This window comes from Penicillium maclennaniae, assembly GCF_028827695.1.
Source record: "Penicillium maclennaniae strain IBT 15551 chromosome Unknown utg000003l:1.0-5670915.0:1.0-5674809.0, whole genome shotgun sequence".
In the NCBI taxonomy this organism is placed as follows: Eukaryota; Fungi; Ascomycota; class Eurotiomycetes; order Eurotiales; family Aspergillaceae; genus Penicillium; species Penicillium maclennaniae.
Genome location: NW_026623215.1, coordinates 289,585 through 304,774, shown reverse-complemented (window position 1 = coordinate 304,774; position 15,190 = coordinate 289,585). Strand labels below are relative to the sequence as shown.

Below are 15,190 nucleotides of genomic sequence, written 5' to 3'. Positions count from 1 at the left end.
CATCGCCCCACTTAGGTTCGTGAGCTGTCGACTATTATCGCGAACTCTGTTACCCACTTATGTGTCTATTTTGTGGCGCGACAAGATGCATTTCATTTGGCTGATCGGTTTGATAGAGCAACCAATATTACCTCATTCTATTGTCCCGATCGTTGCTAAGCATCGTAAAAGGCAAGGGCTGTAACGAGCGTAGTATTTGCTTACCCAAAATCTCGACAGGTGGGTCCAACGATCTCCACCGACTACATCATCTGAACAAAATAACACATGGATATAACGGGTCTATTCGCTGGCATTTAGAAATTGTCTACTCGCTCCAAACTTTGCTCATACTTTCTTCATGATGAACGGAAGAACTGCTCAACGGATTTCGACTATGGAAAATTCGGACAAGCAATCGGAGCGGTGTTGCTTTTTCCCTGCTCTCAATGGCGCGCAGCCAGACCAAAGCCCTCGCCAAAGACAACAGCAGGTGATAGAACTTGATGGGAATGTATTGCAAGCGAAAGTTGATCAGACGAGGCTTTTTCATCTGGCTTGGGGTGTTGTCCTGCGTTTGTATACTGCTTGCGACGACATTGTCTTCCTCTATGTTCATTCTGGTAAACACGAGAAAGAACTGTATCTGTGTGACTTTGAATTGTCTAGCGCATCTACGTTTTCGGACCTCATCCCCAAGACTCAACACGAGTCACCGTTATGGAAGCAGCCTTTGGAAATGAATGGTGCTGCCATTCACAAGAGCCGTGACAACTTCAATACCGCATTGCATTGGATAGTGGACTCGAAGAATGATCCAAGCGTGGATGCAGCGTCACTCTGGAATACTCTCTATGCCGAGGTTCGCGATCTCAGAGATATTCTACACCGCAAACTGTGGAAGATTTACTAATTGTTTCTGCAATGTAGACTATAGACATCGTGTTACGTATTCAAACGACGCGAGAATCGGCATGCATCATTCTTGATTACGACACCTCGGTCATATCCGAGGGCCAGGCTCGGAGTCTAGTGATGACTTTCAAGCTCGCACTCTCACATATTCGTCGTCAGCCAGACTCCAGGGTCAGCGACATGAATCTTTGCAGTACACAGGACATGGATCAGCTGAGCCGATGGTGCCCTGCTTTGCCGCGGCAAGAACCCATATGTGTCCACGAAGCTATTCTGAAAAACTGTACTCGCACTCCTAGTGATGTAGCTATTGACTCTTGGGACGGAAGTCTTACTTATGGCGAGCTGGATCTGCTTTCAGCGCAACTGGCGCGACGTCTCGTTGATTACGGCATTACTACCGATACCATCGTTCCATTGTGTTTCGAAAAGTCCAAATGGGCCATAGTGGCTGTTCTTGGAGTTTTGCGGGCAGGAGGAGCCTACGCTTTCGTTGACCCAACTTATCCTCTTGTTCGCATTGCCAGCATTGCTCAAGATCTACAAGCTAAGTATTTGGTGTGCTCTGCCACTCATTCGGCAGTAGGCGATAAACTTGGCATACAGACCGTAATTGTCTCGGGGGAACATCTCGTTCGGATAAATTGCCATCAGGGGCAACCCATTGACAGATCAATCCAACCAGGAAATGCCGTTTATGCCGCATTTTCTTCAGGCTCCACCGGCAAGCCCAAAGGCGTTGTCATTGAGCATGGCGCTTTCTACTTGCGAGCAGTGGCAAACAACCAAGTGTTGTCTTTGGGCCGGCATTCAAGGGTTATGCAATTTGCCAATTATGTGTTCGATGTCAGCAATCGGGATATTCTCTACACTTTGATGTTCGGCGGCTGTATCTGCGTGCCGTCCGAATCTGACCGTTACAACAGATTGATGGCTTTCATGGCCGAGAAAAAGATCAACTGGGCTAGTTTGACACCGTCTCTTGCGAACATTCTGAACCCAACTGAGGTGCCTCATTTGCGCCATCTAATCCTGTGCGGTGAGCCTATGACTTCTCTTCACATCGCCACCTGGGGGGAAAAACTCAACCTCGTCAATGCATATGGTCCCTCTGAGACTACCACTATCAGCTCGCTGCGACCCAATATTAGTATCCACGATCATCATACAAACATTGGCCATGGGAGCGGATCAAACATTTGGATTGTGGATGTGCAAGACCCCAATAAGCTTCTTCCTATTGGTGCTGTTGGTGAAATGGTGATTGAAACCCCCAGTATCGGCCGGGGCTACATCAAAAATCCAACTGAAACAGAGGCATCCTTCTTGCCACTCCCAGCCTGGCTTTCAAATCTTCGACCAGAATCTCCTCCCATGCGTGTTTACCGAACTGGCGACCTTGGCCGATATGAGCCTGACAGCAGTATCCGTTTCATTGGTCGCAAGGACGCGCAAGTCAAGATTCGCGGGCAGCGAGTCGAACTCGATGAAGTGGAACATCACATTCAACGAAGCCTTCGCCACGAATTTGATATACCTGTGATGGTCGACCTTGTCAAGCCACGGGGTTTAAAAAACGCATTGCTTGTCGCGTTTCTGGAAATTATGCATGGCGCGAAAAATGCAGGAAGTGATATGGAGAACGCTCTGCGCAAGGTTCTGCCCAAAATTGAAAAGGAGCTGGGCGCGCTTTTACCCGCTTATATGATTCCCAGTGAATTCGTCATGATTGAGAAAATCCCAATGACATCTACCGGGAAAAAGAATAGGCGGCAATTGCGAGAGATGATTTCATCGTTGTCGCTCGACCAAGTGGGCAGATTACAGGAATCTGAAAGCAAAGAATCAGTTCCTTGCTCTGAGATTGAGCTGCAGCTGCAGAGTATCTGGACATCAATCCTTGGTGTGGACCCGAACAAGATCAGATCATGCGACAGCTTTTTCAGCTTAGGTGGAGACTCAATCACTGCGATGCGAGTCGCTGCTCTTGCTCGATCGAAGGGATTGAACTTATCGGTGGCAGATATACTCGAGCAAAAGACGTTGGAAAGGCTGGCCCAGATTCTGTCGACAAGGCCGAGGATTGACACTGCTATCCGTGTTACGCCTTTCTCTCTCGTCGGTTCTAGGACGCTGTCTAATCTTCCCGCGAGCTTGGAAGGACTTGTTTCTAAAAACGCAATTGCCGACATTGTCCCTGTCACAGATACACAGATATTCTTCTTGACACAGTGGAGCCTTTCCTCTTTCCGCCTCATATTGAATGGGAATATTGATATCGAACGATTGCGCGCCGCCTGCCAAGCCGCTGTATCTCAACACAGCAGTTTGAGGACTGTCTATACCCGGCTCGATAGTACCATTGTTCAAGTTGTTCTGAAGCATCTTGATGTTCCTTTCAAACATGTGCAGACAGAGCAGAAGCTTGATTCTATCTGTCAGTCGGTCTCGAACATTGCTCTCAGCGAAGCAAGCGTGTCAGGAAATCCACTTATCAAGTTTACCCTGATATCTCGCTCAAACACGGAGCATGCACTTATGGTTCAACTATCACACGCTCAATACGATGGATACTCGTCACCTGTTCTTTTCAAAAGCATTTCAGTCGCCTACAACAGCCTTGGAAAGACATACACTGACGCGCATCCCACGCCCTACAGCCATTACATATATGCATGTTATCAATACAGGACTAAGGATGCTTTTGATTTTTGGAGGGAAAATCTCAAATCTGCATCAATGACACTACCAACGAGTCTCCGTCTCTGCCGGGAAGACCGACCGGATGTGCATATCCGCCAGGGCGCTACTGGGAAGGTGCCTCTTCCACCGCAAGACTTTACAATTCCAACTTTGATGAATGCAGCTTTCAGTCTCGTCTTGTCACAGATGGTGCGGGATCAGGACGTAATTTTCGGCGTGGTCATGAATACTCGCGACATTCCCTTGCGAGGAGTGGAAAAAATGCTGGGGTCATGTATCAACATCAACCCTCTTCGAGCGCGCTTGTCTCAAGCCAGAACAGTACTCGACCTCTGTCAACTACTACATGATCAATACGTCCAGGTTACTCGGCACAGTTACTTGAACTTATCCGATATTATCACCAATTGCACCGACTGGGACGGAAACACAAAACTGGGATTTATGATGAACCATCTTGATGGGCACAAAAGCCCCGTGCCTCTCACGCTTGATGGTGCTTTATGTGAAGATCTTTCGTGGACCGCAAACATCCATCTTCCCGATCAAATCCTGATTCGTTCCATCACCACCACAGATGAGTTGCAAGTTCAAGTCCTTACTTCAGATCGAGTGATGAGCGCTCACAGTGCCAGCGCTTTGGCTCAAAGACTTGTGGACACTGCACAGGTTCTTTCCAGCTCACCAAACAAACCTCTTTCGTCCTTAGATCTAGAGTGGACATTGTCTTCTTAGGGCGTGGTCAGCTTATCTGGGAGTTGGGGCTCAATGCAGAAATGAATCTGCCGCGTCGGGAGGCTAGCGTGTACTCGAAGAAAGGTATTTCCGAATTGATGCTCCCGGTTCCAAGTCTGTTTGTACCCGATCATTGGCATAAACCCGTAGTGAAATTTCAGCACAAGACAATGTGATATTGACTGAGATGTGAGGAATTTTTGCCATCCAATTTATCGTGACATAGTTATGAACCAGCTGGAATTGCCCTGAAGCGAATGAAATGAGAATGAGGTTCCCCCACCGTGCAATTGATGGATCCAGAACCAAACAGTCCACAGAATCAGAACTCGACCTGAGACAAAATTGAAGACTTCTGCAACGGTGTTCATGTCCCATGTTTCACGATAGACACGATAGAACTTCCAAAAGTGTGAGTAAATCGGCCCAACCACACAAAATGCGGAGAGAGAGAAAACTCAAACAATGTGTTCCGCTCGCGTTGGTATTCGGAGTTCCAACCTACTCAATGGTTCAGTAAGGCTAATGGAAAATAGGATTGTGAGACTTACGCAGCAATATGTATCCCGCAAAAACGTAGAGCCACAAACATATAAAGGTGTGTGAGATTGAGATAACTTACCACGGTCATTGGCTCCAATGGATTGCTGGCCTTCGCTCTGCAGCAAGATGAAACCTTTGGCAAAAGCGTCGGTTTTGGCGCGGTCTTTATATCGCGGGATCTCAAGTGAAAAGAGCTCACAACACCGGCTTCAATCAAAGGAACAACATGATTCGGTTGCACTGGAAACGTCCAACCATCTTTGATCTGAAGGAAAACACCGTCCATGGCTAGACAAAAGCCCTGAGCAGTAAACCAGCAAACAGTGGGTAACTTGGGCTCATCTTCCTTCGAAGGCACCTCGTCTCCTGCTGAGGCCTTTTTCTGTTGATATGAAGTAGCATCGTCCACATCCGACATGCCCTGTCAATCAGGAATTTGTTCAATATTCTGTTGCTCTCTATTCAAGTTCTCCGAGAGCGAAGAGACCGCCATTCTCGACTTACCGGATAGCTTGCAGAACGCAGCATTGCAGCGCGCTGCTGTAGCTTTCGCCTTCCGCCGCTCCTCCGCTGCGGTCCCCGCCAGTAACTCTGGAGCGAGCACAGCGCCCATCCAGGCTACAATCTTCTAGAACGTGTATGCAGCATCAGACTCATCTTATGTTGGAACGGATAGATGCAGCGCTGTCCATGTACATGTGAGAATCGTTGAAAGACAGGTCCAGAGACGTGAATCGTTGTTTAACTGCCATCCTTCGAGAGCTGTCGTGTTAGGCTGGGCATATGATTGCTTGACTAGACTTATTAGAATGATACGGCTAATCATGGCACCGACACCCGAACAATGAAAATTGGAGGTCCTTAGGAAGGATGAGTAGCGGAAAGACCCTACATACCGTGGGAATTTGGGTGGGGAACAGGAGCGGCTCGGCTTAAAAAAGTTAGCCTCGGGCGGCAGGTGTCAAACTTGCTCGTACTGACGTTGACTGCCCGGAAAGATCAGGCCGTGAAAGTCATGTTTTTCTTTGTCTAGCGGTCCACTCCATTATAGAATATCTCAATGCGAACTGCAGTCCCCGGTTTGAGCCCGATTAATCCCCTACTTCGGCCCCGGGGCGGTCCGCATTCCCATGGTTCTGACGCCAGTCTCCACCTGGATCGGTATCTGCAGTCAATGAGAGCACAGCATTGTGATAGTTAGCGCCAACTATGCATCTCTCGCAGAACAGAAGTCCCATGCAGCAAGCTTGCACTTTTCTGAACAGGAGCCTATTAGGATGCCTCGAGAGCCAACAGAAAACCAAGCCCCTCATTTTTTGACGCGCTCGTGCAGGCACAGCCTCGAGCCGTCGGGTTTTACATGCCCGCTAGCCAGTGACCACCAATCTTGATTGGTATCTATTCCCCTATAATCTCTTATAAATCCCAGTCCCAGCACGGTTTCGGTACTATTTTGAGAGTCGCGCCACAATATTGTGGCAGAGCAATGTTTGAATTCTACAGGGAACATTCCGACGCTCTGCGCCTTGCACGGCCTGGCTCAATATAAAGAAGCCACCTGCCTTCATGTCTTCAAATCCATTGACACAAGAGGCACTATTGACGCAGCGCAACAACTACTCACGACCAGGCGTACACTGCAGGCTTGTATGATCTATTCAAAATGCCATCCACACATTCTTATGTAGCGGGTCCAGCCTTGCCCCCTCTATGTGAGATCATCGACCTCGAGCCAGAAAAAGAGCCATGGTGTGCCGGCTACGCCCCCTCTCAGGGCCGTCGCTGCCACACCAGGACAAACGCGCACGGACGCCGTTCAGCAATGGTGCTTCTTCATGAGGGCACCAAAGATCTTCGGGCTGGTCGCTGCATCGATGAATTGCTAAAAGACCTGGCCCCTCATGTTCTATGCACACGATTCCATCAAAGTCAAGCTTCAGACTTGGTGTGTCGCTGGCAAAGAAAAGTTCGCACATTACTCGATACGCAAGCCGCCTCGATAATAACAGAGCGTCAGACCAGTCGGTCATCCAGAGATCCCTGTCCGGGAATTTCTCAGGACAATGTGGAGGAGCGTACCACTCTTCTTTACCGAAGACCCCGTGACACCATGGAGGAAATTAGGCTTATTCAGGCGAGCCTAGACGAGCCAACAATTGACACTAGCCTCATGAGCGATCCCGATGCTAGGCGCACAAGTGGGGAGATTGGTTTAAGCAGTATCCGCATCTCAGCTACTAGGGATAGGTATCCTGGAATCATCAGTCAAGACTCCGTAACCAGTCAGTCGACGGAGTCAGTGAATCAATCAGCAACCACGCCAACTCGGCTAGCACAGGCCCATGTTGATCGTCGGGAACACCTGTCACCCGGTCCAGGTGCAACTCCAACGCTTGTATCAAGCATGGCTCGCATCGCCGACGAAACAATAAATCATTCTGCTCCTAATGCAGCTCGCCAGGTCCCTGTGCTGGTTAATCAGTCTGTTGCTGTCATCCGTCGCGAGGTGGAAGGAGAGTGTGGGATTTGCTTGTGTGATCTGAAGACTCCACAACGGGAAGAAGAGGAGAGACAAGGGGAGGTGGAGGGCGACGATGATGATCAACACGATGGGCTTATTGAAACAGCAGGTGGATCGGAAGAGCTGGTTTGGTGCCGGGCACGATGTGGAATCAATTTCCACAAACAATGCATCGACCAGTGGCTGGAAACAGCTCATGCTGCCACATGCCCAGCATGCAGGAGCAACTGGAGACATTGAATGACTTTATGTGATAATATGATAAACTTGATTGCCCCCCTTAGCTGCATTTAGCCTTTGTTTGATGATCTCACCCATACTGATAAATTATATGTTGTTTCAGACCACTGTAATGCCACGGACCTCCGTGTTTGCCCCGACTACTGTCAGTGCCAAGTGATTTAAAGTTGCAATAAACCTTTGAGGATACAATGCTAGAATTCTAGAATTTATCAATACTGTTGAGTCCCAGATGATCGACTTCGACGGGGTTTCATCGGGGCCTCGGTTGGCTCAGGACCTTCTGTTCACCATCGGCTTCCCCGAGGTTACATAGACTCAAAGCTCAATTAATCAGGGTCCAAAAGGATGATAGGCTTCAAATAAGACTGCAATCTGCTCCAGGCCTATCGGACCGGTTATTAGTCGAGTAATTTCCGACTGACGGATCACATCCCTTATGGTCGACATCGCTCTGTCCAACCAGAGGCGCGGAGAGCACTTGTTTCACTTCTTCATTCCCCGTGGAGATCAAGCCTGCGATGTGACCGAACGAGCATGTTCTGAAGAAGATATATACGACAGAATTATTCGAAGGATTCGAGAAAAGTTGCCAAAAATCTTTTGCTTCATCATGTTCGGCCACAACATTTTGACCCTGGCATTGCTGGCATCGCTAGCCCCAGCAGTGACGTCATCTGTCGTCCGCCCTTCTTGTCCTCAATCTAATTTTACAGCTTCATCCAGTCGGAGACCTCAATTGCCCTCCAAGGGGTGCTGTATAACGTTGGTGCGAATGGGACTAACGTGGCGGGTGCTTCCTCTGGCGTTGTGGTGGCATCACCATCCAAATCGAATCCCAACTGTGTGTTTCATCTCCTTTCCAAATTTCCCATTACCCGTCACATTCCAAACTAACTAGAACTAGATTACTATACATGGACACGAGATGCGGATCTGACGCTGGCCATGGTAGTGGAAAGCTTCATAGCCGGAGAAACCTCTTTGGAAACCGTGATTCAACAGTATATCGCAGCCCAGGCCACGGTGCAGACGATATCGAGCCCATCAGGCGGTTCATCTGACGGGGCAGGCCTTGGAGAGCCGAAGTTCAATGTCAATTTGACAGCTCTCTTAAAAGGGGACTGGGGACGTCCTCAACGCGACGGTCCTGCTCTGCGTGCCTCGGCTCTCATTGCATACGGAAATTATTTAGTCAGCGCTGAAAAAGAGTAAGTCGCGAGGACAAACATTTGGTCTATCGTGCAGAATGACTTGAACTATATCACCCAGTATTGGAACCAGACTGGCTCTGGTCTATGAGAGGAGGTCCATGGGTCGTCATTCTTCACAGTCGCCGCTCAGCACCACGCCTTAGTTGAGGGAAGTGCCTTCACCGCGACTCTCAAACAGTAATGTGAAATGTGTGATTTACAGGCCCCACAAGTCTTTTGTTTTCGAGAAGACTTCTGGAATAATACATCCGTGATCTCCTTGATGGCCGCTTGGGGTTAGATGCCAATTCGGTGCTTAGCTCCATCCAGACACTCGACCCGGCTTCTTCTTGTGATTACACGGCCTTTCAGCTTTGCTCTGCTCGTGCACATTCTAACCGCAAGCTATGTGTTGATTTTCCGCGATCCATCTATGGAAGAAACAGGGCTCGCTAGCCATCACACAGACCAGTCTTCGATTCTTCCGGGATCTCTTGTCCTCCGCAGAAATCGGAAATGACTCTAGCTCCTTATCGACATACTCATCTATCGCGAGCGCATTCAAGGCCTACGCAAATGGATTTTACTCAATTGTGGAGCAAAACACGCCCAACAGTGGATCCCTGGCAGAGCAGTTCAGTCGGGACACCGGTACCGCACTCTCCGCCCGCGATCTCACTTGGTCCTATGCTGCTTTCCTCACTGCAGCAGCTCGCAAGTTGGAACTGTTCCTGCCAGTTGGGGGGCCTCCAAAGCCAACCAAGTGCCATCCCAGTGCCAAGGCAGCTCTGTTTCTAAGGCTTACACAGCTGCGACGCTTTCAGCGTGGTGATTGAGACAAGGTGTTGAGCAACATTTCAAATTACGTGACACCCTCGAAAGGGGTTATATGTAAGATAAAGCAAAGGTTGACCATTCTAATTACTAAGATCTAGGTCGTTTTCAGCGGCTGTTATCAGAGCAACAAGTGAACAAGAGGCTATCAAAAGCTTCAATGCATACTACTCTTCTTTGATTGACCTTAAATGGCAAGGCAGAACACCCGTGGACCAAGGAATGAGCGAGTCACGTCAGGTGATGTTTCTCTGGGTCTATCATCTAAAGCTTCGCTTGAGTATACACTCCCTCACCGAGATATTATTCACCTTTATACGTATTCCAGCCTTGATGGGCCACGCCTGAGTTATTCACCTTGACAGCTACGGGTCCAATTAGTGTTATTAAGTGTGAAGATGCATATTTTTCTCCCCAAACATCATTTTTCCTGACTAATAGACCGGCATTGAGCAAGATACCTCCTCTGCTTTCGTCGCTCTTAGATTATTGAGCCTCGAGCCCAACTGCAACGGCTCTTAAGAAAAGAATTTCGGCTCTGTCGGCTGATAGATGACTAGAATGGCAGTATTCACATCAGTATTTGAATTCAATTCTCAATTATTGATATTCCTGGAATATGAATAACTTTATTGAAAGTGAGAGAATATAATCGCAAATAGTTCAAGACCTATCTACGCAGAGCAGAGAGGTTGTTTGTGCATGATTGTTCATTAATAATTTTTCAAGGACTATATTATACATGCTCTCTCGCCATCCACTGAGAGCCGTTCAGATCGTCGCCATCCGCCGCCGTTCGTGTAACCTCGAACGTCTGGTGGACACCGACTTCTATTTTCCCTGGAAGTGGAGGATGCTGTGTGGTTAAACGTTCCTCACTACTGTTCAGACTCGATGACCCGGGCCAAGATCCTTCCAAGTCTCTCTGGCTTTCGATGTTCGTCACCATGACAGCTAATTTATCGGGTCTCAGCTCGCTTCGAGTAGTCCCATTCATTGATCCCAAAGGCACCGGTCGTTGCGCACTTGCATTGAAGCGGCCGAAAGATTCTTTGGGGAATCCAGCAGAATAGGATGGGTCTACGGTTGATCCAAACCATTGGCGAAGAAGGGGACGGAGGGTTGCGAGACAGCCAGCAGTGATACCGAGACCGGCCTCGAGATTAGACCGATAGGCAATTTGAACCGTAGCATCTTCGGGGGATTAGCATTTTCGAGGCAAGCGATAAAAAGAGTAAAGGAGAACATACATAAGAAGTCGTCCAATTCGTTAAAAGTGTCCACAAAAGGAATACGTACGATAACGGCGGAAGATGCACTGCAAGCGATGTTAGCTGACGTTCCTTCAAGCTTAGATGCACCGCATCTTGAATAGTCACATACACGCAAGCCATGCCTAAGATTGCGACTACTGCCATCTTTGTCTGTCGCTTCATGTGCAGTTTGCGCACGACGAAGATTGGTAATATTCCCACAGTGAAGTCGCAAAATGCGGCAAAGCCACTGTAAATATATGTCATGATGACAATAATTTCCATGTTTATACAGGACCCTTCACCATCGACGTTCACGACAGGGTGATTTTGCAAGCGTGTCCAGAAGAAGGACAAAGGCTTGCATTGGAATAGCATGAGGAACATGAATACCAGTCCGGCAAAAACGGTCGCGGCCATGACGGAATAGAGAGTCCACAGGTGGGTCTTCTTGATACAGATTCGCATCAGGAAAATGCAAATTGAAATCTTGCAGAAGATAGAGGCGAAGCAGAAACCAATCTCACAGAGCCACCAGTACTATAGGAAGACGAGTTAGTGATAATTTCTCGAGAAAACTCGGAGCTTTCTGCATACTTTCATGGCGATGACTCGCTCCTCTGGCTCCAGATGATACCAATGCCGCCCATTGCCGTGTAGTCCAGCGCCTATCATAGACCCGGAGAACATCACATACCAGGCCTACCACACCCCAAAGTCAGCACGATCAACACATACAAGCGGGCCAGAAGGGGTACACTACCATAGCCATTACCATGGCGCCGTCATCCCAGCCAAACGCCTTCACGATCCAGCCGCGGACGTAACATCGGAGCACGACGGTCACAAATGCTATCGTCACGAAAACGGCCGGCACCACCTTAATCGCTAGGTTCTGGTGATCCTCATCGCTACTCATCCTGAGGGTTAGGGTGGCATGCAGCAGAAGGATTTGGCACCGCTTTAAAGCCGAAAAATTCTGGAACGGGGTCGAAGCAAGATGGAGAACCGTCGGCACGTCAGGGGTAAATGGTAGTGCGCTAGAGACGACACAAGTAACGCTCGCCACCAGCAATTGGCAAAGATGGGCAGAGCTAGGATTCGGTCCTAAACGGGGCGAGCCGCACAAGAGATCACCGTTGTAATAATATTAGCAGAAAGCCACATTGTGGTGCTTTTGGAGTCCCGGGAACTTGCCACCCACTCTGCAACACCGGTAGCGTCGGGATTTTCACCTACGAGGCCTGAGTTGGTCGCGGGGCAAAGATTTAGCATCAAGCTAGCGCGAGCCGTTCAGCCTAGCGCGTTTTGACAAATGCTGCAAAATCCGTCAGACACGGCACAAGGGATCCTCAGTGGGTAAGCTGGTCCGCTTGCCGATAGATTCCGGGATTTTCCTAACCAGGATTGCTGCAGACCTTTTCCCAGGGGTCTGGATGCACTGTTAATCTTGATTCCATTCGCCGGTCATTGTGGATTCTTGTTCTGTCAGTGCGAGTACATGGCAATGCCTCGGTAGAGCTGCGTATCGCTTAACACTCAGGTCAGAGCTCGAGTGCCTTGACCATGATTCCTACCAGGAGTCCGGTGAGACAATGGACCAGAAGAAGGGCAGACATGTAGGATCAACAAGGCCCATGTGTCAAAAACGCAGGAAATCCGCGGTTTGACACAGTGGAGACGGCGGGTCTCTTCTATTTCAGGCAATTCGCACGTGCCCGGGGTGCTTTGACCTTCGCGAGAAATGCCTTTTTTTTTTATCGAATCTTTTCATGGAGGAGCTCACTTTCAAAGGACTCACTTGGCCAAGTCAGGGATGATCTCTTCAAAGTTCACAGTGTGGCATCCAACAGGCCCACCCGAGGCGTTGGACCGAAGTCCAAGTTCGGAGGTGGAACGTGCGAGCAAGGTAGGTTTTCTCACCGCCTTCATCTCGTAATTACATACCGCCTTACGAAATTACTATTTATGACGAAATCAGTATCTTCATTCTACAGCGTTCGCTGGCAATGAGTGGTATTTACACAAACTCAATACATTGGTTATTTACAAACTGCCAGCAGAATAATAGTGGAGACCTACATTTATTTCTTGGTCACCCTGTACCGAAAGCGCTCCTCGTATTTCCACACACCCCGCTAACGCAGATTTCATCGAGTAAGAAATGACGAAGCAAAGCCCCACTACGACTGATGCGTTCGTACCGAGACGACGTTGCCAACGGCTATTAGGACACATTGGCACCAGTCTGCCGCCCAGGCGTCTCGTCGCGGCGCGTCGTAGGCGGCTGTTTATCGCCAGAGCTCCACCGAATTACGGTAGGAATCCCAATGAGCTTAGTTCGTGCCACTTTTTCTCCAGGCGTACCAGCAGTGGAATCCGCAAGAACTGCTACTGGTCGGAACATGATTCTAAGCGAACGTGGTCAGATCCCACTGTCTAGAACGTTGGTCATCACCCCTCTCCATTATCTCTATGTACACTTCACAAAACCGGATGTCCTTTTTCGACCTCGGCTTCAAGGACGCCTTCGGAAGATTTTGATCAATTAGTCAGTGAATGGGTGCGATAACGCAACCTCGAAAGTCAGACTTTAAAGTACAAATTAGCCGAGTTGGCGGTCTGTTATACCGCTAAGCCGCGCTCGGTTTGTGTTCGATGAGCATTTGCCGGATATTATTCTGGGTGCTCAGGAGTTCTATCGGCAAACCCGTGTCTTGCGAGATGCTGCAAACAATGCATTTGCAATGGAATTTTGAGATGTAGTTTCAAATCATTAAACTATTGACGACGACAAACTTCAGGTACAGGACCAAAAGGAAAGCTTTACAATACTCAAGGGCGGCTGCATCTTGAGCCGCCTGAATATACATGTGGTAGACAAAGCTAGACGTGGACAATGAGCGTGATCTTTTGGATGATTCAAGTGCCTCGGGTGTAATCTTCTCATTCTTTACCCCGCTTCCCAACAGCCTTCATTCAAAGCTCCTTGAGCAATTGCATCGTCTTTCATTGAATAGTTCGACTTGCTGCGACTGCCATTTTCTCTCCCATAAGAGTGTCAGTATGAAGTCAAATTCTCGTTCCGAATGGGCGCCGTTCATTGTACTCTTACGGCGGTGGAATACTGGCAATCAGCGAGGACTTCGACACGCCTTGTCATGGCTTCGCGTGACTCCTCGAAAAAAAGGTTTTTGGGAAGGCTCCTTTCGAGTCTAGACTTGCCAAGATACAAGAAATTATAAAAATCCTAATAATTGAGATTCGCCAAGCCAAGTCTCCACCACGGGTAAATTACTCATGCTGGCGTTCACTCCACGCCGGCAGGATACCGAGGGCTTAGGGTTTACCGGTTACGGTATCCCCCCTTCTAGAACCCACTTCTGTCAAAGCAAACTCCTTCAAAACATACAATCGCCAACTTTCTCAGGCTAAATAATATAGGATATCATGGTATTCACGGCGACTGGAGGTAAATGCTAAGGGACGACCGGGTGCGGCTTTTGAGGTTCTACAATCTTGAAAATTTGTGTATTCCAAAAGTCTTACACTAGGAAATGGTAATTCGAGCATAGTTGCAGGTAATGTTGGTGAGCGACAGGAAACAAAAGGTCTTGCCGCATAGAGTAGGTAGCAAAGGGTATCGCCCACTGTTAGTCAACCGTTTGGAACCTCAGTCTCATTTACTAGGGTGAAGCGACCACTTCCCTCTATTGGGACAGCTCTCCGGTAAAGAATGACCTCTTTTTCCCGAGGAATACCGGTAGAGTTCCGCGCATGATTCAGACTTGAGCTAAACACTACGGAGCAGAGCTATTCTCGAACAGTGCAGTTCACCAGGTCATTTCGGCAGAAAGGACTGTGCTGCAGATTTGAATGCGACACGGAGAAACTACAGAGAGGCATAGTAACATAAGTGACTGAATTTACTGAAAAGAAAGCAAGCAGAGCGGCCCTGTTGCGTCTGAGCTGTTTTTTGACACTTCCAAACCATGATGTACCCCTGGTCGATCTTCAGTGTAACTAAAAATATATCCTGAATGAGCTTTACTCCATGAGGAACACACTTAATTAGCCAAACTCGAGTCTACAGGTGCGAATAATTGAATATGGAGGCTTTAGCAGCAAGCAAGGCCGAGTGGTGGGGCTGTTCCGTTTATGGCCGTTGAGGCGAGGGGCTCGTCAAAGTCTCCTTCATTGTTACTTGGTAAGGAAATAGTCATCGGCAGATTTGCTTCGATCCTGAGAAAGCTCCTCTCAAGGTTGCCGGTACT

The 15,190-nt window shown here is 48.6% G+C and overlaps 7 protein-coding genes across 7 annotated transcripts; 4 read left to right on the top strand and 3 right to left on the bottom strand.

Moving 5' to 3' along the window:
• Positions 1–376: 376 nt before the first annotated feature.
• On the top strand, positions 377–892 carry N7477_002193 (Nonribosomal peptide synthetases (NRPS); the record flags this gene model as incomplete). The annotated part of the gene is made up of 1 exon (XM_056963856.1): positions 377–892. The coding sequence occupies one exon, from the start codon at positions 377–379 to the stop codon at positions 890–892; it is 516 nt and encodes a 171-aa protein (XP_056823809.1).
• A 122-nt stretch (positions 893–1,014) lies between these two features.
• N7477_002192 (non-ribosomal peptide synthetase) lies at positions 1,015–4,332 on the top strand (the record flags this gene model as incomplete). Its single annotated transcript, XM_056963855.1, has 1 exon — positions 1,015–4,332. The coding sequence occupies one exon, from the start codon at positions 1,015–1,017 to the stop codon at positions 4,330–4,332; it is 3,318 nt and encodes a 1,105-aa protein (XP_056823808.1).
• Positions 4,333–4,699: 367 nt separating this feature from the next.
• N7477_002191 (uncharacterized protein) lies at positions 4,700–5,403 on the bottom strand (the record flags this gene model as incomplete). Its single annotated transcript, XM_056963854.1, has 4 exons — positions 4,700–4,833; positions 4,955–5,054; positions 5,075–5,296; positions 5,380–5,403. 4 exons carry the CDS (start codon positions 5,401–5,403, stop codon positions 4,700–4,702), a joined length of 480 nt encoding a protein of 159 aa, XP_056823807.1.
• A 1,135-nt stretch (positions 5,404–6,538) lies between these two features.
• On the top strand, positions 6,539–7,636 carry N7477_002190 (uncharacterized protein; the record flags this gene model as incomplete). Its single annotated transcript, XM_056963853.1, has 1 exon — positions 6,539–7,636. The coding sequence occupies one exon, from the start codon at positions 6,539–6,541 to the stop codon at positions 7,634–7,636; it is 1,098 nt and encodes a 365-aa protein (XP_056823806.1).
• A 613-nt stretch (positions 7,637–8,249) lies between these two features.
• N7477_002189 (glycosyl hydrolase family 15) lies at positions 8,250–9,665 on the top strand (the record flags this gene model as incomplete). Its single annotated transcript, XM_056963852.1, has 4 exons — positions 8,250–8,308; positions 8,353–8,480; positions 8,544–8,847; positions 9,302–9,665. The coding sequence occupies 4 exons, from the start codon at positions 8,250–8,252 to the stop codon at positions 9,663–9,665; spliced, it is 855 nt and encodes a 284-aa protein (XP_056823805.1).
• Positions 9,666–10,399: 734 nt separating this feature from the next.
• Positions 10,400–11,835, bottom strand: N7477_002188 (uncharacterized protein; the record flags this gene model as incomplete). The annotated part of the gene is made up of 5 exons (XM_056963851.1): positions 10,400–10,857; positions 10,914–10,981; positions 11,047–11,456; positions 11,514–11,618; positions 11,680–11,835. The coding sequence occupies 5 exons, from the start codon at positions 11,833–11,835 to the stop codon at positions 10,400–10,402; spliced, it is 1,197 nt and encodes a 398-aa protein (XP_056823804.1).
• Positions 11,836–13,143: 1,308 nt separating this feature from the next.
• On the bottom strand, positions 13,144–13,323 carry N7477_002187 (uncharacterized protein; the record flags this gene model as incomplete). Its single annotated transcript, XM_056963850.1, has 1 exon — positions 13,144–13,323. The coding sequence occupies one exon, from the start codon at positions 13,321–13,323 to the stop codon at positions 13,144–13,146; it is 180 nt and encodes a 59-aa protein (XP_056823803.1).
• Positions 13,324–15,190: the final 1,867 nt, after the last annotated feature.